General features: G+C 41.7%; 1 protein-coding gene across 4 annotated transcripts in view; it reads left to right on the top strand.

Annotated features, from left to right (window-relative positions):
- The first annotated feature begins 3893 nt into the window (after positions 1-3893).
- Positions 3894-24131, top strand: part of Tpd52l1 (TPD52 like 1) — a 103335-nt gene continuing 83097 nt past the window's right edge. For 3 of the 4 annotated variants that reach the window (XM_029533176.1, XM_021221398.2, XM_021221397.2), the window contains exon 1: positions 3894-4116. In XM_029533176.1, the coding sequence (XP_029389036.1) occupies positions 4098-4116 (19 nt within the window). In that variant the 5' untranslated portion in view covers positions 3894-4097. The remainder of the gene's footprint in view (positions 4117-24131) is intronic. The other variant, XM_029533175.1, reaches the window with a different exon arrangement.

The raw sequence follows: 24131 nt of genomic DNA, 5'->3' as shown, positions 1-24131 counted from the left end.
TCTCTCCCCAATTCCTTTTGCCCTTCTCAGTACAGCACAAGGCAGGGAGGTAAAGCAAGCTAGACACTAATTACCTCCCCCTTTGTGCAGCATCTCTTGTCTTCCTGAGATATTCTGTGGCTATACAGCCACTTTTTCACCAGCCCCCTCAGGGTGTCCTTGGTTTCTAGCAGGGCCTCTCTCCCTCTAACTTCACACCCCAGATGGTGCTCAAGGAAAGTCCCAGTTGTTTTTTCACACTGCTTAAAAGGTTTGAAAATTTATAGATATACAAATACATCACACACACACACACACACACACACACACACACACACACACATCACTCTGTCCATGACTAAAAGTGGAGTGAAAGCTTGTAATAGAACTGTCAGGTCCAAGCCTTCTCTGTTTGGCACAGGTTGACAAAGGACAGATAGATGGTGGGACACATAGAGGCACTCATGTCTGCCTCTTCTTGAATCTCTGCCTCCTCCAGTTTCTATGCCTTCTCCGATTCTTCTGCATTTAGGGGTATAAATACTTGCTCTTCTCACATTCCTCTCTCACTACATCTATTTACTTGAGTGACTACTTTTAAATTTAAGCTGGAGAATGAGTGCCTTTCATCTTTGCTGTGGACAATACCTAACAGCCATTCTCAGACTAAGGAGAATATTGATATTACCTAGAGAGATTTCAAAATATAAATTAAATTAGATTATCTGGAATATGAGCACAGGGACAGAAATGACACAAAGCCCCTCATTTGATCCTCATGTTCAGCACACTGGAAACCAGTGCCAATGGGGCCGGAGGATGAGAACAAACACATCAATGAATACCACAAAATGCAGAAAGCTAGGCACCATCCGACTAAGAAACTTACCTGAGCTGTACAGCGGGCCGATTTCAGAGTGGGTACACCAAAGTTCGGGTTCTGCATCTAGCTAGGATCGTGAGGAAGAGCAACAGTTTTGTTTTGTTTGCTAGTCCTTTCCAGTCTTTCACCTTATTTTTATTCCCTGCCCACATCTCATGAGCGCCTTCAGCACTGGGCATTATCAAAGGTCTAGAGCTGCTTCAGGCCAGTTCACCTTCCCTCGGCCATGGATGCTCTTTACTATACCATCACCTCTTCAGAATGAAGAGAGGGCAAGAATTCATTGACTCAGTCTCGCATCTGTGTGTTGTGTTCCAGGTATGACCACTATAAAAGACTTGTTCACTTAAGCTTTCAAGAAGAATTCCATGATTGCAAGTTAAAAGGAAAAGAAGGATTAAATCTGTAAGCCTTTTAGGCATTGACTGGAATCACATTCTCTCAGCTAAGCCACAGCATGACTGTGTTTTGGTTTGAAGATAAAACTCAATGGTTGTGAGTACTACATGGTGGCTCACAACCATCTGTAATAGGTGTGTGTCTGAAGACAGCAACACTGTACTTAGATTCATAAAATAAATAAATCTTTTAAGACGAAAATCAAACAAACAAAAACCAGAAGTTCATGTGTCCAAACTCGGTCTCCAGCTAATATTGCTGATTTGAGAGATGGTGGAAACTTTGAGAGGACAAGCTCACACTGCAGGGAAGGAATGAGGAAGGGAGGTCTTGTGTAGTACAGCCAAGCCATCTCTCTCTCTCTCTCTCTCTCTCTCTCTCTCTCTCTCTCTCTCTCTCTCTCTCTCTCTCTCTCTCTCTCTCTCTCTCTCTCTCTCTCTCTCTCTCCATTTCTCTTTCTCCTTTCCTCTTTCTCTCTCTCATCCACTCCCTCTCTTCCTTTCTGTTTTCTTCCCTCCCCTCCCCTTCTCTATATCTCCTTTCCTCCTTCCCCTCTCCCATCCTTCCCTCTCTCTTTCCCTTCCTCCCTCCCTCTCTTTTTCTTCCTCTTTCCCTCTCTCTCTTCCTCTGTCTCCTTCCTTCCACCCAGTCCCTCTCCTCCCTTCCTGAAATGTAAGCAAGCAACCTCAAGCTCTCCTGATAAAGCCATAAACACAACCACGGGCATACTGTCCCTGCCACCGCCCACTGTGACCCCTCATACCTTGAGACAAAATTGGGCTCCTCTCCCCTAAGTTGCTTCGTGTCTGGTACCTGACGACAGAAACAGTAAAAAGTCATGGACACCTACCTAGCTGCTTTCCCAGCCTTCAAGATTTAGGTGACATAAAACAAATTTCCTCACGAGGGGCTGACTTGAAGGGTATTTAGTGGTGAGTTCAGGCATGCTGGCTTTGCTGGCTTTTGCTGGCTTTTTTTTTTAGTGGTGAGCTCAGGCATGCTGGCTTGGCCTTGCACAGCTCTCAGTACTTTTACTGATTCATGAAGGATCTCTTTACCCTTCCTTTTCAATAGATCCTGAACCCCTTGAAAGGGAGAATTGCATCCTTCACTTATAGCCTTGGAATCGAGCCAAACCCCTTATCGCAAAGAATGAATTTCCAAGCCTTATGACCACTAAAAAAGGAAAAAAAAATGGTCAAAATGTTAAAGGGGCAGTAGCTTAAAGTTTCAGTAATCAGGAATGAGCCAGATGAAAGAAGGTGGCCTAAGAGGAAAAGTCAGGAACTATTTTTAGCTTTTAACAGCTGGGAGTCAACTGTTGTGACTTGGTGTTTAATTTCTAGGATTAAGAAGACCAGAAAACCTGAATAGACTCTAAAAGTGATTTCACCATCCAGTTGCCACTTTGTACCTGCCTAGTAACTTTTACTAAAAGTCATTATAGGGTAAATGTCATGAAAATGATTACATACCTACGAATTTTTCAACACAAAACTGAGAAAAACAAACAGACAAACCACCCAACCCAAACCACTGGCATGTTTGTGTACATGTCACAAAACAGAACACCAGTATTCTTTCTTTTAAGGGAATGGACACCCATTTGTATTTTTAGCCTGTGACTTTGAGAGTAACTTGGACATGGTGAAAATATGACTTTTTGATTGATTAATCACTGTCTTTCCTGAGCTGTAAATCTATTTGAGGCTCTTTGGTAGAAATTACAGATTTAATATAATAACTACCTTCAATCTCACCAGACTCCCCCATCTATTTTATAGACAAAGAATAACACCCTTTCACGCAAAAATGCAAATTACATAACACCAAGCGCAAGAAAATGCTAGACTGTGTTTCATGAAGTTCGTGAGATGCTGAAGTAAAGGAAGTACGTAGAGACTGGTGGGGGTGAGGTGTGAGCGCCCATTCACACTGTTGGCTTTCCAGTTCCACCACCAGTCAAGCCTTGACACAGGACTGAAGTTTTAGTCCTTTTCTCTGAGAAGGACTCCTCCACCAACCTAGTGATAACAAGGCCCATGTCCTATTAATGTGTCTTAGGCTCCATGTTCCTATGTTATTTTTCACTCGGATTTGCTTGTAACACCAAACTCAGCTTTTCTTCTGTCCTTTGGAGTAAACAAAAGTCTCAAAATATTGCAGCCTCTACCCCCACGCCAGCACTGCCTAGTTTCATTTCAGACTTTCATGCCCAACACCCTAAACGCAATAGAGTGTGATGAACTTTATAGAGGAAGTATACACGTTACATAACCTTAATAAACTGTGTTTTAGTCCGAGCACTGTATGCTCAATGCTAAATGAACCAATTACATTAAGTAAGGGTTCTATAAACGGGCATATAAAACAAAGTTATATAATGGTCAGTTGACAAAAAATATGGTACTGGGGCGCCCAGGAACCTAACCCGACTGTCTGCACCAGGACCAATGGCTCATTGTACCCCTATGCTCCCTATTTCCTTTCTGCCAAGGCATTTGTCTCTTGTCTTGTGGGCTTCTGGGCTATGTTGTTGGTTGTAAGGGCAACTGTGTGCTGGAGGGGAAGCCTCCCACTGGGTGCGCAGAGAGGCCGGCAGGTGGCGCCCGACCTGGCGTTCTCGGTTGCGCTGTGTGGAGCAGGTGGACTGGAAGGGGCGGAGGTAACCAGCAGCGGCCAGTGGTGGCCGCCCGCAGTCCCCCGCCCCGTCCACGCAACGCTCGCGACACGCGCGCCCGGAGAGGGCACGGGCGGCGGGGCTAGCTGTCTTCCGAGCTCTGCTCTGCGAGGAGTCCGCGTGTTCCCCGCCGCGCTCAGCTCCAAGCCGGCCACCATGGAGGCGCAGGCACAAGGTGGGTGGTCGCCGGTCGCCCCTCCGAGGTCTGGTCCTCAGATGCACCGAGAGACTCTCTTCCTTTAGTACCTAACTTTACTCCGGGACAGACAGGGACGTCCTACGCGGACGGAACTCTGCGCCTACGCGCGCCTTCGGGATCCTTTGCCTAACTCAGATGTTGCGGTGGGGTTGGGGACCAGGGAAGGGCTGAGGACTGAAACCAGAGTAGCGGGTCTGCGGGAATTGTGTCCTCGTCTGCACTATCCCTTCCAGCAGTCAGTGGGCCACACTTCCTCGTCCTGGAAGGTGTTCAAAGGACCTGTTGTGCAGGCTCCGGATCCCTGCGCTGTTCTTCCCGGGGAGGCGAAGGGAGAGCCGGATCCTCTGGACTCCGGCCTTGGGGCTCACGTCCTGCAGTCCACAAATGCGGGCGGGGGAGACGCGGACCCGAGAGGTGGTGGTTTTGTGGAGACTCAGTGTCCCTGCTATACGAGGGCTGCAGCGTGGGAGGACTGGCCTTCAAAGGCAAGAGAGCTTCACATTCCCCCCGCCCCAACCCCGCCTCCGTCATCCAGATTGATAACCCTGTCCGGGTTTTTCGTGTTTAGGGAAGAGTCGCTCCCCCACCCCAGCCCACCTCATCCCCCCCCAGCCTCACCCAGCTCCTGCCTTAATCGAGGGCTGGTCACCTGCTCTCTGTGCTCAGGGTGTCCGCCCGAAGGAATCCAGAGAACTCTAGGATCATTCAAGAATAAGAGTAAAGGGATTTTAGAAAGGATCAGAGGTGGGTGGAGTGAGGGACAGGGAGGATGAAAGCTCTCGGAAATTCACTTTGGAAGCAACACTCAGAAGGAATGGGTTGCATTCATGCCATCACAACCACCTTTCTTCACACTGCGGAATTTTGTGGTGCCTTTTTAAATACATAACGCTTTTTTTTTTTTTTTTTCTAAATGAAGTAAAGAGATTCACGACCTCATGCGTTCTAGGGGCAAAAGCAGCTCGAATGAGGGCAGTTTGGGCAGTGTGTAGGACTAGAGTCACTCAGTTGGTTTGCTGCCAGGATCACAATCGTCTGAACAACATGAACCGTACTCCTCTTTGGTGGCATCAGCCAAGGTCCTGCCTGGAAGCTGCAGCTTCCAGACACGCCCCACCCCTATTATCTTATTAGGAAAGGAGAGTACATTTAACTAAGGCAGTTCCAGACCCTGGAGTTAGGCTCAACCCCCAAAACCCAAAATCGTGAACAAGTCCAGATAGATGTGTGGGCAGTGTGGGGGTCAGTGGATACACGGTCACTCAGAGAAGCATTAGGAAGGAGTAAGAGGGATTCTGCAAAAACCCTTCTGGACTAAGAAAATTCTTTATTGAGGCAGGCCACGCGGTCAAACATGGGTTGGGGATGAGAGGGAGTCTGTGGAGGATGAGGAAACTGCCCAGATACTGAAGATGAGAAGTGTGTGTGGCTAAATTGATAGAGCAGAGTTCTTTGAGAAAACTTGTATGTAACAAAAGCTTACAGATGGCCCTCGGGGAAGGTTCCTGCTGACTTTCAGCAAGCAGAGAGCCTTGGTTGCTGGTCAGCTTCAAAAGTAGAGGTCCAGCAGATGCCTTTGTGTCTGAACTGAAGCGGATACTGATAATCCTGGAGCTTTCTGACCTGACTTTCAGACTACATGCAGTTATTTCTAAGTATTGATAGAGAATTGACACCAGGACCCTTAAAAAGACACCCAAATCTTTGCTGGAGAGATAGCTCAGTGCTTAAGAGCCTGTCCTGCTCTTGCAAAGGACCTAAGTTTGGTCTTCTACACAACAGCCAGTAATTCCAGCTCTCGTGGATTGGATGCCCTCTTCTGGTCTCTTTGGGTTACACACACACACACACACACACACACACACACACACACACACACACATCTCTTACTTGAAAAAATATATCAAAACCCAAGGATCTCAAGTGTGTTGTATATCTGCCTTGGACCTCTTATTCATATCCAGTACACTTTCAATAGTCTTCAGATTATTTATTAAACTGTCATGAAAATAATTATATTGTATTTTTAAAGAAAATAATGACAATGGGGAAAAGTCTGTACACATTCAGACAGTTTTGTCAAGTATTATTTATCTGTACTTAGTTATGTCCAAGTCTGAAGACCCCATGGATATGGAGTTAAGTGGACTGGGCTAATCCTATAGCAGTCAGTTTGGAATCCCTGGGGCCTGAGCATGAGAATACTCGAAAGTTATCCACATAATTCTATTATTCAGTGAGGTAGGAAAATAATTATAATAGCTAAAAAGTACCCACGTGAATTCCAAGGCCGCTGAAGACTAAGAACCTATGTTACCAGCTTGCTTTATCTTTGAGCAAATATTTGAGTGCTTTCATCTTCCAGACAGAGCATTAGGAGCAGCAAAACCAGACTTGATTTCTACTTCATGAAATGCACAGCCGATGATGAGATGGCTATTAATGTGGCACTTACTTCGTAAACTAAGATGTAAAACCACCACATGTTACTGACAGGAGAGTGAGCTGCATACTACAATGGGAGAATCATAGACTTTAGGACCAGTTATCAATAATCAAAGTAGCTTAGTCTGTTTATTTTCTCTCTGTCTCTATTCTCAATGCTTTATATGTACTGATTGACATCACAGCCGCACTCAAGGAGGTAGGTTGAGCTGTCCTTCCCATTTTGCAGAGGAGATGAGACAGAAACTAGATTCCTTGCTTATGGATAAACAGACATTGAGTGGCTAAGTTGGTACTGTGAGCGTCCATCCCACTCAGACCCTGGAAAGATAAAACTCTTAACTGGAAAGATAAAAGTCTTAACTGCCTCTCCAGCTGCCCTGAAACACTCCCCCCTATGTCCTCACAGCCGGATGGAACTGGATTGAACCCTAAAGGGGCATTTGCTCTTAGATTCTGAAATAGTCCTGTGATGTCCAAGGTGTAAGCTTCTACCTGTGGTTTACTTTACAGTTTTCTGAGCTGGCGAAGTTTATCTATCTCCTCTCTTTCTGCCTCAAAATCTAAAGGAAAGCAAATGTGTACGTGATTAGGCCTGCCTCTGGTTACTAGAGGCCCCTTGTTGCACAACGGGGCTTAGATATGGGTTATCCAAGTAGCTCAGAAATGCAGAAGCAGGTCTTTGAAAGACCTCCCGAAAGTGAAATTCTCCAAATGCATTCATTTACTTCCAGCAAAATAAGAAGACACCCTAAGGAGTTTGGCAAGATGGGGACAGGAGGATTATGAGTGGATGAGTTTTTGAGAAGGGGCTCTTGAACAGCAGGGAGTGTGCAACCCACAGGAGGCCAGCAGTGCTAGCTGTTTTTCATTGGTCCAGAGAAGTTGTCCTTCACATGTTCCTGGTGAAGGGGTTTCAACCCTACAATCGTGTGAAAGAGACGGGCATTCAGTACTGTATCACAAGTTTAATTTTTATCTCATACTTGTGATTCAGCATAGTGTTTATTATGGTTTTATTATGAATTATCTCCCTGTAGTCTTGTATATAGAATGCTTGATTTCTCTCTGGTGATTGCCATCATTTGAGAGGTGGTTCAGTCATGAGGACTGGACCCTTATCAAAGTGTTAATCTGTGGATGGTTTTGTAATTTGATGACAGTACTGGGAGTTGGTGGGAAGTGGGACCCAGATAAGGACATGGGTCCCTGAGACTTTTCCATTGAATGGGATCCTGCTCTGTTTACTGCTTGCAATGAAGGAAGCAACTGTGTCCCACGGGAGCTCTAACTGCTGAAACTGCCCATTACAGCCCAACAGCAACAGAGTACGCTGGCCACGGACCAAAGTTATGGAAACCACAAACCTGAATAATATTTTCATGCAACAAGTTGTTCCCTCAAGTATTTTGTCATAGCAAGGAGTGCTAACTGGCCCAAAGTATTTTGATGCTAGATTGTGGCAGCCAGCTACAGTTTCTAGTCAACCACTTGGTGATGTATGAAACAGTTCAGCAATGACCTAGCTACAGTGCAATGTTGAGTGAGCAATGGTGCTAAGCTCAGATGTTTAATCATTTAAATTGCTTCAGACTCTTCATGCTATAGCATTTTCAGTTTATGATATACATATATTAGGGCATAACTTCTTACTTAAATTGAGAAATACCTGCAGTAAGCGAATTTGCTTAGGAATGTAGCATGTTCCTGGAACATGCAGCAGCCATTTGAAAGTGAAAGTTCCGGATCCCATTCAACTGTTTCCTGATGTTTTATTTCTGGTAATTAAAATAGCCTCATTGTTATGTTTCTCAGGCGTTTTATGTTTGCGTTTGTCTTTTGTTATTTACTGTTGTTTTTTATTTGTTTGTTTTGGGTGTTTTGTTTTTGCTAAAAGGAAAACCTTGCTGTTGTTTGACCTTTGCATATCAAATTACTAGTGGCTTTAGCTTCCTATGGCTTACAAATTGCTGCAAACATTGTAGCTGAAACCAATACAATTCTATAGACCAGAGAGACATAGTGACTGAGTCAACAGGGCATGTCTGTGAATCAGTGCCTTACCTCTACTGGCTTTAGGTGCCCGAAGAAGTCTTGTCTGGTAGAGGTACTGATCGCTGCTTCTGGGACGCAGCTGCAGCATGTCTCCCATTCTAACTGTGGTGAGTCTCTGCCTGTCTCTTATAAAAATTTGCACTGACATTAAGAGCTCACCTGGCTAAATTACACATCTCAAGGGCCTCAAATTAGCCACATCTGTAGTGATATTTTTTTTCATATTCATTAATATTTGCAGGTTTTTGAGTTTAGAACTATTCAGTCTACTACAGTAGTGCTGTTTTTCATTTGAACCTGTAACCCAGAAGAATGCTAAAAATCCATGAATGACATGAAATAATAAATACTGGATTATTCCTACCTGTTTCCAAATCCTATTAAGACAACAGTGTGTTATTGACTTACTCAAGACTCTTGTGCCAGGAAGGACTTACAACAACAGTTTATGTGGATTTAGATAAGACACAGTGGGTCAGTATAAATTAGAAACAAATGAAAGGAAATAAAGAAGGATATGAACAGAAAATGAGGCCAGGAACGATGATGATCTGTGACATATACATAGTTGCATAGGTTTTTACTTTACAGAACGTGAGTAAAAACTTTTATAGCATTCATTTGTTTTATGTGTGCGTGAGTGCAAGTATCAGTCAGAGGACAGCTTTCAGGAGCTGGTTCACTCCTTTGACCGTGTGATCCCCAGGGGCTGAATTCAGGTCATGAGACTTGTTGGCAAGTAGCTTTATCCAGTAGTCAATGATCTAGTTCCCCAATGAGTGAGGATTTGCTTTGTAAACAACTGCCATTTTATTATAGAGTAATTTCTCCCTTCCCTGCTAAATAACAACAGCCTTCTATATGGTTAGATTACATTAGGAGAATTTTAACTTTTTATTCCAATACTTCATTTCATTTCAGGCAATAAAATCATAAGTTCAGAACAATGGAAGTTAACCGTTAAATTTTGTAAATAAATAAATATGTTTATTTATTTATTAATTTATTTATTCATTTACTGTTGGGGGATGTATATACTGTACAGCATTCCTATGGAGGTCAGAAGACAATCTCTGGGAATCTCTTGGTCCTCCTACTATATAGATCCTGGACATCAAATTCAGTTCACCAGGCCTGGTAACAAATACTTTTACTGCTAAACCATCTCATATATGTATATGGTCATATTGTATATTCTTGTTGCAATTCAAACACAGTTCATCAGAACATGATAATATAGATCCTGTAGACAGATGCCACCCATCTTAAATTGTTCTCCATAACATTTACTTAATTTCTTAATATTCTGAATAAACAGACACAAATTTCTTCAAAACACTTATAAACAGAGAGTTCATTTTGGCAGATTTGCTAAACATTATATAGCAGCTAATAAATATTTCAGAAAATATTGATTTGGTTATGAGAGGCTCGGCTAGATCCTGACCAATAGAGTTGCAGATGCTCGCAGCCAACCAGGGACCCCAATGGAGGAGTTAGGGGAAGGACTGATGGAGCTGAAGAGGCCTAATCTAGTATCAGTGGGAGGGGAGGCCCTTGGTCCTGTGAAGGCTTGATGTCCCAGTGTAGAGCTAGGGCGGTGAGGTGGGAGCAGGTGGGTAGGTGGGAGAGAACTCTCACAGAAGCAGGGTAAGGGAGGATTTGCAGAAGGGAAATGGGAAAGAGGATAACATTTGAAATGTAAACAAGCCGGGTGAGGCGCATGCCTTTAATCCCTGCACTCCTTTAATCCCAGTACTCAGGAGGCAGAGGCAGGCAGATTTCTGAGTTCGAGGCCAGCCTGGTCTACAGAATGAGTTCCAGGACAGCCAAGGCTACACAAAGAAACCCTGCCTCGAAAAACAAAACAAAACAAATAAAAAAAAAAAAGAAAGAAATGTAAACAAATAAAATATCCAATTTAAAAAAAAAGTAGAAACTTACTCATTTGAACAGAAAAAGTATTAATTTGGTTAAATAAATATTCCATAAAATATGTATTGATTGTGCTTGTAATAACACATATGGCAAACCCTTGGCTTCAGTAGGCATTGGGGCATCTGTAGTGGTTATGATCTTAGAATCAAGGAAACTTGTCCAAATTTTAATTCTACCACCCTAACCTTAAAATTCAACTGATTCTGGTGAGGTACTGGTTTCTTCACATGTGGACTAAATATAATAGGTCTAATGTGCTAGGGACCTAAGGAAGCTCCAGTGAGCTAACATATGCGAGGTGTTTGAATGGTACTCTGTACATGGTAAGCACTGTGCAAATGTTTGTTGTTGCCTCCCATACCAAGTCCTGCCTATGCATTCATTATTTTATGGAAATATGTAGTAACACTGTAAGGTAGGGATATTTACTTTTAACTCATTTGCATACAGGAAAACTGAGGTCAGAAATGAAGTAAAAGAGACAAAATTAATTCCAGTTCTGCTGAGCATGTGCTTTCCTAGGGCACTCCACTGTCTCTCAGTGTGGATTCAAGCACACTCCAAAGGGTATAGAAATGGGAGGTAGCAGAGTTAAGAATTCATCACCATGAGTAATAGTTCATAGAGCAAAAAGATAGCTTATTTCCACCCCAACGGAATTTTTAGAACTAATTCATACTGAAGCTAATAATAATATTTTAGACTTGTTAAGCCCAGTTCTGCAATGTATACACTGAAGATGAGTCATTGTGTTATTAAAAAGTTGTAGAAAATATTTAATCTCAATCTGAGTCTTCTATCCTGTCTTTGATCATTCAGTTCCTAGATAAAAGATACACAACTCTTATTATTTACAATAAGCCTTATTTAGCACTAATGCTGGACAGATATCTACCCTCTGTGCTATTAGAATCTGCTTTCCTGTCAATAATCCCAAGTTTTACTTACCATGTGTCATCTGGGCTGCTCTTAACTCCAACTGGACCACCCTCTTTGGCCGTGCTTTCTTGACTCCTAACCCATGGCATCTTTCTTCTTTTTCCACCTTCTTTTTTTCCTCATGGTCTCCTCTGAACTCAAGGCCTGGAACAGCAAGCCTATCTCAATTCAGCCCAGCAATAGACTGTAGGCATCTTTATTCACCAATCAGAAATAACTTGGGAGCAAGGTCACATAGCATCACTTGAGTCTGGGTGGCAGACTCATCTCTGGAGCAACTCGGTCTTGGGAGGGGGGCTGCATTTAGTATTAAAATATATAGCAACAGAGCAAATCTCAACAAAAGCATGTCCAACTTACAAGGATGGTAATACTGCTTTCATTTTCTAGGTAAGGATATAGAATGACAGGATGGTTACTTAACTGTCCTCATCTCAGGAAACTTAGAAGTGTTGGAGTGTGCCAATGTGGATGGAGGAATTTCACAGGGCCCTACTCCTAGCTGAAAGAATATAGGAAATCAATGGACGCTGAGAGACTTAGAATCAGTTCTCCTCTAGGGATGAGCTCTCAGTAGTATATATATATGTGTATATATATATATATATATATATATATACATATATATATATATACACATACATATATACTATATGAATGTTTTTCATATAGTATACTATATGAATGTATATGAAATTCTCAAAATATATTTAAATTTAAATTAAAAATGTCAGAGCCTGGATTTGAAATCAGCTTGACTCTGTACCTGAGGTTTTCGCGACTTTCTGTACCATCCCCTCACATTGGCATGCAGAACAGTCAGTCAGCACACCAAATTGCAGTAGTGAACTCACTCTGTAGTCTGTACACTCAGAGAGCTTTTGAAGGGTAGAAGTTAATTGCACTATTCATTCTGTATCTGAGTAGGACCTAGGTCATAGAATCTAAGGTAATTTGGTACCCCTGAGACCTCTGAGAATATTCTTCCTAACATGGCTGAGGTTACCAGCTTATTGCCTGATGAAAAATTCTGTTCCATCGCTCAGTACGTGCTTCACAGAAATAGTACAGAATTTTTACAACTAGTCTCTAGGAATTGTCAGTTTAAATGTTCCATTTCTTTATCTAAGAATGTCAGTGTTTTTCATTTTCTCTTCTCTCTCTCTCTCTCTCTCTCTCTCTCTCTCTCTCTCTCTCTCTCTCTCTCTCTCTCTCTCGTGTGTTTAAATGAATGTGTGCATATTTGTGTGTGTGTAGCCCAGACGTCTTCCTCTATTCACAGTATTTTCAAGACAGAGCTCTCACTACATCTAGGGCTCACCATTTAGGCTAGACTGTCCACCTGGGATCGATACTCCTTATCACTGGGGTTACGGATGGCTAACACTTCACCTGGATATTCAGGGCCGAAGTCCAAGTCTTTATACATTAATAGCAGGTACTTCACCTTCTGAGCCATCTCTGGATCCCTAATCTCATTACTTTTTAATGGTAACTAAAAGTTATGGGATATTTGTGTTTATTTCTGGAAAGTGGTATCTGTATCCTTAAAACACTGACTAAAAGGACTAATTGTAAAAAGTGCCCCACCAACATTTTGTTTTGCCTTGTGAATATTATAAAGCATAATTGTTTAGATGAAAATGTTTTATTGATTTAACTATCACCCACATGCATATTAGCAAAATACCCGCCTTAAGAGAGCCCCTAATGTAACTGAAACCAAAACCCAAGCCAAACAGAGTACGTGCTACTTAAGTGACTGGCAGTGCTTGTGACAAGGATCTAAAGAAAAGTCTGCCTCGGCCACACTCTTGGCCTGCTCTCAGTGTATGCAGATGGTCACCATTATGGCCGTTTTGGAATTCTCAAAAGGATTCTTGGAAGCCACTTGCTAAACTGACTGAGTTATGATACAGTAAAGAACACAGGAAAACTGAAGGTATAATGTAGAGATTCCAAGCATGCCATTTCATGCTGTAGTCTATCAAATGTCTACAAAGTAAAACGTAATTTACTTGAAATATATCCACTCAATTAACAATCGTTACAGGGGCTGGAGAGATGGCTAAGTGGTTAAGAGCATTGACTGCTCTTCCAGAGGTCCTGAGTTCAATTCCCAGCAACCACGTGGTGGCTCATAACCATCGGTAATGAAATCTGATGCCCTCTTCTGGTGTGCCTGAAAACAGCTACAGTGTACTCAAATAAATAAATAAATAAAAATTAAAAAAGAATTATTACAGATGTACTGGGGAAGGCAACAAACATCTTGCTGTATTTGAATAAAACTGAAGCTAAAAGGAAGCTTCCTATCTTTCAATAATAATACATTGGAAAAGGTTCTCAAGGTGTGTTTGGTATATAAATGTTGCACTTTGATATATAAGAAGTAAAATTCCCAGAATAAAACCACAAATCAACAATACTCTTAGTCATCAACAAACTGTTTCTTTTTTGCAAGCGACAAAATTGGTACTTTACTGTAACCAGAAAATGTACTGAAAATGTGTGAGAGCATCAGATCTGTCTCCAAAGTTGCCGGTGGTTATTTATACCCTAGACAAACTGCATTTTCTCTGACATAGATTTAAAATGTGGGATCCTCTTCAACTCCTGGGAAATTGCAAAATAGGGTTTTCTTCTTTCAGTTAGATTTTTTTTCCTGTGGATTTGATAGCAAGGGAGTCTTCTCAGGGGGATTTAGGAAGTAGAATCAATTCATTTGAAAGGAAAGGAAATTTTGAGATGAAGGGAGTGAGGGAATGCCTGCAGATAGTTCTGTTTTAGAATCTGGGTTTTGGGTTTTTTTTGTTTTTGTTTTTTTTTTATTAGTTTTTCTTTTACACATAAACGGACCGAGAGCAGCAATGGTAGGAGCTACAAGCAGACAAATAGACAAATAACCACCATACTGTATAATTCTCAACATTCTAGCTTCCAAAACAGATTCCTTTCTACATAATGACATCAGGGGAAGATAATTTCCCCGACCTCACAGGGCAGGCCAGGAGGAAAATATAGTTCCTGCCCCCTGTTGTTTCTCTTTAACTGCTGAAGGATTTCAGGACATTCTAGGATATTCATGTTGCCTGCAAAGTTTGTTTTAAACAACTGGAAGAGATTCAAGGGTTGAAAGGAGTGAGAGACATGGTATTTTGAATTCACTTGTTTATAAAGTTGCTCATCTCCTTCCTTAAGAGATCTGAGCAAGAATATTAATTATATCAGGGACTACTCCTTTATATCTTATCATCCAACATCTTAGATGTAAATTGAGATTTTGATGACCTTTTCTAGTAGGAGAAAGTAAAAACCCATTCATATCTAGCTTCATCCCATGTTTAGTATACTCACTATTAAATCTACTTGATTGCAGCAACTGAAGTATTTGTAACATGAAAATAGGCACCTGAATCGCAGAGGTCTGACTGTGGGTAGACACAGAGCTCAGAGCCATTGTTCTGCTGACTCTGGACTAGCACAGAGCATGTCACCCATTCCCCTCAGATGAAGCCCTAAAGCCCCAGATAGAATATCACTTGTCTTCTCAGATACTGAGTGATGTCTACCTTGGAATAGCTTTGTTCTCAGAATTCAGTGTTTCATAATAGTCTCCTATATTAATTACAAATTTGGTTTCTATTTGATTTGGAAATAAAGAATTGCTACCTGTGATGGTTTGTATATGTTCGGCCCAGGGAGTGGCACTATTAGAAAGGATGGCCCTGTTGGAGTAGGTGAGTGTGGGCTTTAAGACCCTCATCATAGGTATTTGGAAGTCTACTAGCAGCCTTCATATGAAGATGTAGAACTCTCAGCTCCTCCTGCACCATGCTTGCCTGGATATTGTCATGTTCCTATCTTGATGATAATGGGCCAAAACTCTGAACCTGTAAGCCAGCCCCAAATAAATGTTATTTTTATAAGAATCACCTTGGTCATATGTTGCAGTAAATCTCTCAACCCAGTTATGCCCCGGCAATGAAAACTCAACACAATTAATATGAATACATGCAGTGTGCTTAGATTGGGCAGATCTACCACTACACTACCATCTTCTCCATCTAAGAGAACCCTTAGAACTTGTGGTTTCTCCAGGCTTTGTGCTTCTTCTCTGCTTTTCTTCTTCTTTCTCCTCCTCTGTGTTCCCTCTCTCTCTCAAACCTCCTTCTCTTTTTTCTCTTTCTGCTCCACCTACCCTTTTATCTGACCAATCATCAGTTCTCCTTTATTTTACAAATTAAGGTGGGAAGAAGGTTTATAGGAAATCACCTGAGTGCTGACTCATTCCTTGTTCATAGCCTCTCACAGGAGAATGGAAGTGACATCAAATATAATTAGCCCCAGAGCTATCCACAACATTTCCCCCTTTCTGTCCAATTAAAAGATTATTTTATCTCAGATATAAATGAACATAACTATTACAGTTTTGTAATTTATAAAGTACAAGAGACCTAATACCCAGTCTATTGTCTTTGTTAATTAAACAGAACCTCTGTCATCTATCCTTATTTAAAAGACATAATTCTACATCTGGCAATGTCTTTGCTTTAGATTGAATGCCATCTGAAAACCATCCTCTCAAAACTGTTCTTCTCAAAGTAAAAAGCCTGGGTTAGCTAGGAGATTATGTAGTTTTTCAACCCCATCAGAAATCCAAGTACAACTGATATTAACTGAAAATATATAGGAAGCCTAACACAGCTTCCAAAACTTAACCAATGTATAGAGACTGCTGATCACTTGGACTGTAGGACCCCCTTTCAGGGACCCCCACTCGAGTCTTGGGAAAGAGCACAACCAAAGACGATGGAGCTCCGGGCTGATAAGTATCTCACGCAGGAGACAGAGGAATCGACCACGAGGCTCGAAAGCTAGGGGCTTTTTACAGGGAGAGGGTCGGGGGCTAGGAGGAGTTGGCGCGGTTTCACACAATTGGCTCATTTAAACATCAGCAGAATAGTATGTGCAAGTCAGGGTGTCAGGAATCCCGAGGGCCGGAAGCTTATCTAGGTCAGCAGAACATCTGGTTAACCTGTAACTTCAAACTATGTCAGGAGGGCAACGGGGCAGAAGGAGGTGCCGGGCCAATTGGCTGATGACTCAGCCAAGATAGCCCGGACATGTTCCTGCATTCCCTTTATATCTTTATGGTCAGGCGGCCCCAGGAATATTTTCACGGCAGGCCTGCTCGGACATGCCCGGGCCTGTTCCGCTAGGTTCTCAGCCTCAGGCTCCTAAGCTCACAAACAACTATTTGGACTATTTGACCTAAGTTACATGAATCACAGGTCTTAAATTTCATCTTAAATTTCGTTTCCCTTCAGGATAGTCCCTTACTTCAACATGTTGGAGCATCCATCTTCAGCCTACTGGCCAGAGTCATCTGACAGACTTAGAGAAACAGGAATACTAAGGACTAGCCTACTCTGTCTCGGCAGAATCAAGCTGTCCTAACCTGTAATTGTGTCCTTTCTTTGGACAGTATTATGACTGTAGATGAAATGAGGCAACTCTTGCCTAGTGGCTGTTTTGCCACAACTGGAGTAACTCAAGGATGCTCAGTTTCTTCTTTGAATCCAAGACAGGGAAAGCTGTCAGGAGCAGACTGGTCTCAACAACAAGTGAATAAATAACATTAAATGTCACATTCCTTGGACTTCTGATGTTTTTGAAAACCAACTATATGTAAAGTAATCTAGACTGTTCTCTGTTACCTACTCTCAGCCATTTCTGACTAACTGAAAATATCCTAACAATAAACTTAGAGCCATGCATTTCCTATCTGGCCTTTAACTCTCAGGCTTAAACGTCTCAGATCTGTTTCTAATAACAGCAATAGAAGGACTGGGTCTAAGCCTTGTACTTCAAAATTTTTAGTATCAAAGACAACCTATAATAATCATCCCCAGCCCCAAAGCCTAGGGAACTGGGATGAAAACTCTTCATAACTTCTTCAAGCTGAATATGGGCATTGAGATATTTTTGAAGAGAGGGGGAAAGGTAGGGAAATGGGGGAATTCATTGGCCTTAAGAAGGTCACACCAATGATTGTCTCTGATGTCTGTGTCCTGACTGGATCTGGATGAAAACCCAAGACATCAGGAATTCAGGCAGGTCAGTTCAGCATGTCTGACGATGATATTCACCAAGGCTGTATATTCTATAATATATAAATTTCAAAACAAAACATTAATATCATCAAGATAACCTTTTTGTTTTAGTCTCTGGAATCCAGTTCTTCAGGGGGTTCTCCTTCTATAAAATCTGATCCGTATGACTCTGGAAGTGTAAGTACCTTAATCACCTTTTCCAAAAACACAAAGACAAACCCTTTCATTAAATTAGCATATCCTTCAGCTGGTAACCAGGAAAACCTGTAGCTTGCCCTCTGTCCCAGAGGAACAATAAAATAACCACAATACTCAAAATCACACACATTTTAGCCTATTTAGGCCTTTCTAATTTGTCATGTCAGGATTTTAACCCAAATTCCTGTGGAGTCCACGTTAGAGGATCTGAGTCTCCTGCAGACTTTGATTCACACTTCTATCTATACCTGCTTATAAGAGGCAGCTTGTTAAACCAGTATTTAAAGCCAAAATTCCCATAGAACCCATGTTAGACAGAATATGAGTATCCTGTAAGACTTATTAGAGCAATATATCTTTATGCCATCTTTAAAGCAATTAATTCAAACTTCCACAAATATCTGTTATACTCTCTATCTGTTGTGCTCTCTACAAGGAGCCACAGACATTTATTTAATACCTATTATAATATCTATCTGTTATGCTATCTGGAGCCATAGACTTCTATTAATTAATACCTGTTCATAGCAGGTGATTATCACTGCTCTCTACTTATAGTCAGTGACTAATATTCCCTATCTAGTTCTGAGCCACAGGTGAAATTTCCCATCTTTAAGTCTACACCTGCTTATAAGAGGCAGCTTATCAAACCAGGATTTAAACCCAAATTCCCATGAAGCCCACGTTAGACAGAATATGAGTATCCTGTAAGACTTATTAGAGTAATATGTCTTTATACCATCTTTAAAGCCTTGCCTTAGCCTTGTCTAGTCTCAGAACATCTGTTTTTGAGGCAGTTACATTTAATTGTCCTGAGGAAGAGAACTCTCCCTGTCTGGCATTGAGGCTTGAGAGGGCCCCCCCCCCCGAGATTTTTTGGCACGGTGTTGCCCCATTTGTTTGTTGTTGTTCTGCATTCCCTAGTCAAATGTCAGCCTTTGGCACACTTTTGACATATTCCATAAGGGATAGGCCTCCTTTTGGTATTACTTTGGTTTTTCCTGCAGTCCTTTCTGAGATGACCTCGCTCATCACAACTAAAACATTGGAAATCTTGGGTAATTGGCAGCTTCTCTATTATAGTCATATCGGGTGAGTGAGATCCAACACCAGCTGGTTATCTAATCCACTCATGTATTGATGCCAACCTTGCCCTCAGTGGTCTGATTACTTCCTTGTTTTTAACATTTGCATTTTCAAAGGCTAAAGACTCAATTACTGCCTTTAATGCTGCTGAATCTGATATACTCCTTCCCACAGCTGATGTTAACCTTTGTAAAAAGTCAGGGAAGGTTTCTTGTAGTCTGTGTATGACTTGAGTAAATGGTTCAGGTCTTTCCCCTGATTCTGCTACTTTGTTCCAGGCCTTTAAGGCTGACAATCAACACAATGCCAGAGTTTCTTCATCATATACAGCCTGCACCTCTACCTCAGCAAAGCTACCTTCACCAAGCATTTGGTCTGTGGAAATCTCTCTACCCCGGCTCTATTTTGTTGTGCTATCTCCCTCGCTTCATCTCTCCACCATGCAAACCATTGTAAATTTGCAGCAGGTTCTAGTATTGCTCTTGCCATATTCTTCCAGTCTTGGGGAATTATTCTGTTTTTAATAGCCCAAGAAGTAAGGATTCGTTTTATAAATGGCGAATGTATTTCAAAATTAGTGACACTTTCCTTAAATTTTCTCAGATCTAACACATCTACAGGTTGCCATTCAAATTCTTGATAACCCTGTGGATAGTCATCATCTGGAGGTCTTTGTTGTATATTAATCAGATAGACTAAATTTTGTCTTCTAGGAACCTTTGGTTGGCTTTCTCTAATTTTATCTTCTGCCTTTACCTGAGCATTTTCCTTAACTGAAAATTTAAATTCCTCCCTTAAGATCTGTGTCAAGCGTCATATCTTTCCTTTTGTCACTCTTCCTGTTCCTGTATTCTCTGTTCAAGGTTCAGCCTCCACATTTTGATTTTTTTTTTCTTTATATTGCAATTCTGGTAGTCTGCTGTCTATTTTATTTTTGGTTGATTAATTTTAAAAAGTTATTCTCCATCTGAGTTCCAATTCTCATTATTTCCTTTCTGCTGCTCAGTCTGACCTGTGGGCTGCTGCATCCTTTGTTCTAGAATCTCTTCTAGCTCCTGTCTCCAACCATCATTCTCCTCTCTCTGTTGCTTANTTTGACTTATGAAATCCTGAACCTTTAGTTCATTTTCATCTTTTTGTCTCTTATTTTGGTCAATAATTTCCTGTGTCTTCAATTCTAGTGTTTCCTCTAAGCTATGTTGCCAAGTCTTAAACTTCTCTTTCTGTTGTTCATGCTGTTCTATAATTTCCTGTATTTTGTGTTCTAAACCGTGCTTCCATAATCTTAGCTTCTCTTTATGTTGTAATTCTAATATTGCAGCTTCTGCCTTATTTTGATTTGCTAACTTTAATAAATTATCCTCTAGACTATGTTGCCAAGTCTTAAGCTTATCTCTCTGATGCTCAGACTCATCTATGAACTTCAGAAATTTCTGTTCTAGAATCTCTTCCAGCTTCTGCCTCCAACTCTCATTCTCCTCTTTCTGTTGCTTATTTTGACCTATGAAATCCTTTATTTCTAGTGTTACTTGCAATCTCTTTTCTAAGGCAAGGAATTTTTTATCTAGGACCCAGTCTTTTGAGAAGACATAGTAAAATCTAGAGAATAAATATTGCAATACTGATAAATGATAAGGTGTCTATTTCCTTTAAATCCATCCCCGTCAAACCATTCAAAATATCATCATGTAAAGTCAAAAAGATATTTACTGTATTTCCCATCCTTAAGTATCAAAAGGTTATACATCTCTCTTTAGGTCAATGAATTACCTAGTCCGGAGCCCTTTGTACCTTTATCTCCACAGGGGGCTGAGTGTAGAAAGATCCAAGTGGTCATCTGTGTCCCTGGTTTGGGTTGCAGCTGGCAGCGTGTGCTTGTGCGCTGATTTCAGGCAATCCGCAGTGTAAACAAGCAGTCAGGAGATCCAGTCAGGCTGTCCTCACAGGCAGTTGTGTTCCCTACAGCTCCAGACTGGGGTGCTGCCCCTGGCTGTAGCTGGAGTTGGCTGGGAGTTGGGAGAGCGAGCCTCTCTATCATTCTCTATAGGCCTCTCGGACTCAGTTTGCAATCCATCCTCTTGCAGCCTATATTTCTGCCCAAGCCCTATTCAGAGATTTGGGTGGCCGTGAGCTTTTTTTTTTTTTTTTTCCCAGGCTATTGAGTTCAAATCAATACGTTGGGCACCATTTTGTTGCGGTAAATCTCTCCAACCCAATTATACCCGGGCAATGGAAACAGAACACAGTTAATATGAATACATGCTGTGTGCCTAGATTGGGCAGATCTACCACTACACTACCATCTTCTCCATCTAAGAGACCCCTTAGAACTTGCGGTTTCTCCAGGCTTTGTGCTTCTGCTCTGCTTTTCTTTTCTTTTCTTTTCTTTTCTTTTCTTTTCTTTTCTTTTCTTTTCTTTTCTTTTCATTTGTTTGTTTTTTTTGAGACAGGGTTTCTCTGTATAGCCCTGGCTGTCCTGGAACTCCCTTTGTAGACCAGACTGGTATCGAACTCAGAAATCCGCCTGCCTCTGCCTCCCGAGTGCTGGGATTATAGGCATGTGCCACCACACCCGGCTATTCTTCCTCCTCCTCCTCCTCCTCCTCAGCCTTCCCTCTCTCTCAAACCTCCTTCTTTTTTTCTCTTTCTGCTCCACCTTCCCTTTATCTGACCAATCATCAGCTCTCCTTTATTTTACAAATTAAGGTGGGAAGAAGGTTTATAGGAAATCACCTGAGTGCCGACTCATTCCTTGCTCCCAGCCTCTCACAGGAGAATGGAATTGACATCAAATATAATTAGCCCCAGGGCTATCCACAGTAGTCATGGTGTCTGTTCATAGCAGTGAAACCCTAACTAAGACCACTTTCTTTAAGGGTAGGCTTATTTGGAGATATGGAACGTATTTGTAGCCCTTATATAAATCAAGACTTCCCAGTTTCAGTGGTACTCTCCTGTAACACACACCACTGTATAAACAGACAGACATGGCCTTCATCACTTGATAACATCAGGCTTTTGGAGTCAGGGAACTAGTGCAGTGATGTTATTTGACAACTGTTATTGCTAGGTATAGTGAACTGTCTTTTGGCTTTAGCCAACCAAGACATTGTGTTGTTTTTATCAGCATCCAGAAAGCTAGACAGCTAATTTTCCACTTGTAAGTACAGTAAAATCTGGCCTTTCAGAATCCCTGACCCCCGTCCTGAACCTTTTTTGTTAGTTCCACATCCATGTACTTCTTCTGAATGAGCCTTTGTTTAAGGTGAGAACTTGATTTGTTGACTTTGAATCTATGTTCTCTCTTCTAGATCGTGTGAATCCCATTTCCTGGTTAAACAGCTTTGCTGTGTGGTTGGGTTTACAAGTGCTCTATAGGTAGAGCTTCCTGGTGAGAGCCCCCTTCATAGGTTTGAGAGGAGATGACGAACTGACTGATATGGGATCCTAGACTGAACATGTAATCTAGGAATTAGATTTCAAAGTATGTTCTCTTGACCTGTATCATAGGCTTCACCAAGAAACTTGTTAGAAATGCAGTTGTGAAGGTCCTTCCTCAGGCTGACTGAGTCAGAAACTGGGTACAGATCACTGGCGTTTGAACATATGCTCTATGCAAAGTCATCCATCCAGAACCAGTCCACGTGCATATGAATAGAGTGTTAGCCAGTGCTTGTAGCAGACAGAACCTTGCTGAGTCCTAGGGTCTTTTGACTTGTGTTTTATTTGCAAATATCCCACCCTGCAGAACGTAGACAAAATGTAGCTTCCTTCCAGCCAATAAAACTAACAGGCCTGCTGAGATGTGGTTCCCCTGTTTATATTACACGTAGAGTAGGGAGTCCAGCTTCACAGACTAGAGGTCCTCCTTGTGAGCAGATGAGCAGCTATACTGTAGAAATTTACCTGCCAAGGAACCCTTGCAGGCTAACTTGTAGAAACTATGGCATTGTTTCTAGGATCTAACTAAGAAACTAAAACCCTGGGCCCTTCAAGTAGCTTTGACAAAGTGAGTCTGCTAACAGCCTGTATGACCCTTGGATATAGTCTCTTCGAGTTGAGCTTTGAGGTGATCATGCAAACACTGACAGCTGTTGCCTCGAGAGACCCTGAACAGAGAGTTCAGCTAAGTTGTTCCCCATTTTCTGACCTAAAGAAACAAAAAAACAACAACAACAAAAAAAAGAATATGTGTTGCTGCAAGCAGAAGCAGCAATCAGTAATGTGGTGTAGGAGTCAATGTGGGAAGAGAGGGCAGGCTGGGAAATTCCCTTGAGAACCAGGCTTGCATCCTGTAAGCATGATTGACAGTTGTGTCCTGGCATTTCTAGTTCCCACACATTGTTTCCTTCCTACACTCAGGCACATTCAATATGTCCTACTCTGCCCTTTGTAGTTGCCCTGCATTTAATGTGCTCTATGTTTTTAATTTATTTTGTTCGTTTTTTTCTTCCCACACCTCCCACAGGTAAGTTCTGAAAGGCCAAGATAATTTGATTTGGTGGCTGCTGTCTGATCTCTAGCTTCTAAAACAGCTTGAGCATCTCATTGGGGTTCAGGCAGTACTTGTAGAACAGACGAAGCCATGGTTTTCATTTGAAAGTTAGCTAGTTCCTAAAAGCTCTGCTAAAGTCACCTGACTCTTACTGCTGTCTTTGCAGTATCAGCTAATTGCATGAATGGAAAAATGAATGTGGGGAAAATAATTTAAACAAAATGCTTAAGGATATGGAAAAATTGGATTCCATTCTCTGAACTCTTTCCATTAAAAAAAAAAAAAAAAAAAAAAAAAAAAAAAAAAGATTCCCAGTTTGCTGTTCTTGTGAGACAAGTGTTCATCTGCCAGAAGTCTTATTGCATGCAACACTTCATTTCTCTGGGTCAGTCTCTTGCCTGGGTGCCCTGTGTGTGTGTGTGTATGTGTGAGTGTGAGAACACACTCATAGAAGGAATCCAAAAGGAAGAAAGTGTCTAGTTCCTCAGTTAATCTGTGCCCAGTTTTCTTTTCTCTCTTCATTTAAAGATAAGACTATGCTCAGTCCTTTTAGAATGGCAGGTACCACTGCCAAGAGAAGAGAAGGCAAATAAACTCCTGGCCCTTAACTGGATATCTGTTAAGCCTGATGTGTGTGTTCTGCCTCCCACCTCCTGATGTGTGTGTTCTGCCTCCCACCTCCTGATGTGTGTGTTCTGCCTCCCACCTCCTGATGTGTG

Source organism: Mus pahari, chromosome 21 (assembly GCF_900095145.1).
Source record: "Mus pahari chromosome 21, PAHARI_EIJ_v1.1, whole genome shotgun sequence".
NCBI lineage: Eukaryota > Metazoa > Chordata > Mammalia > Rodentia > Muridae > Mus > Mus pahari.
This window is presented reverse-complemented; position numbering and strand designations above follow the sequence as displayed.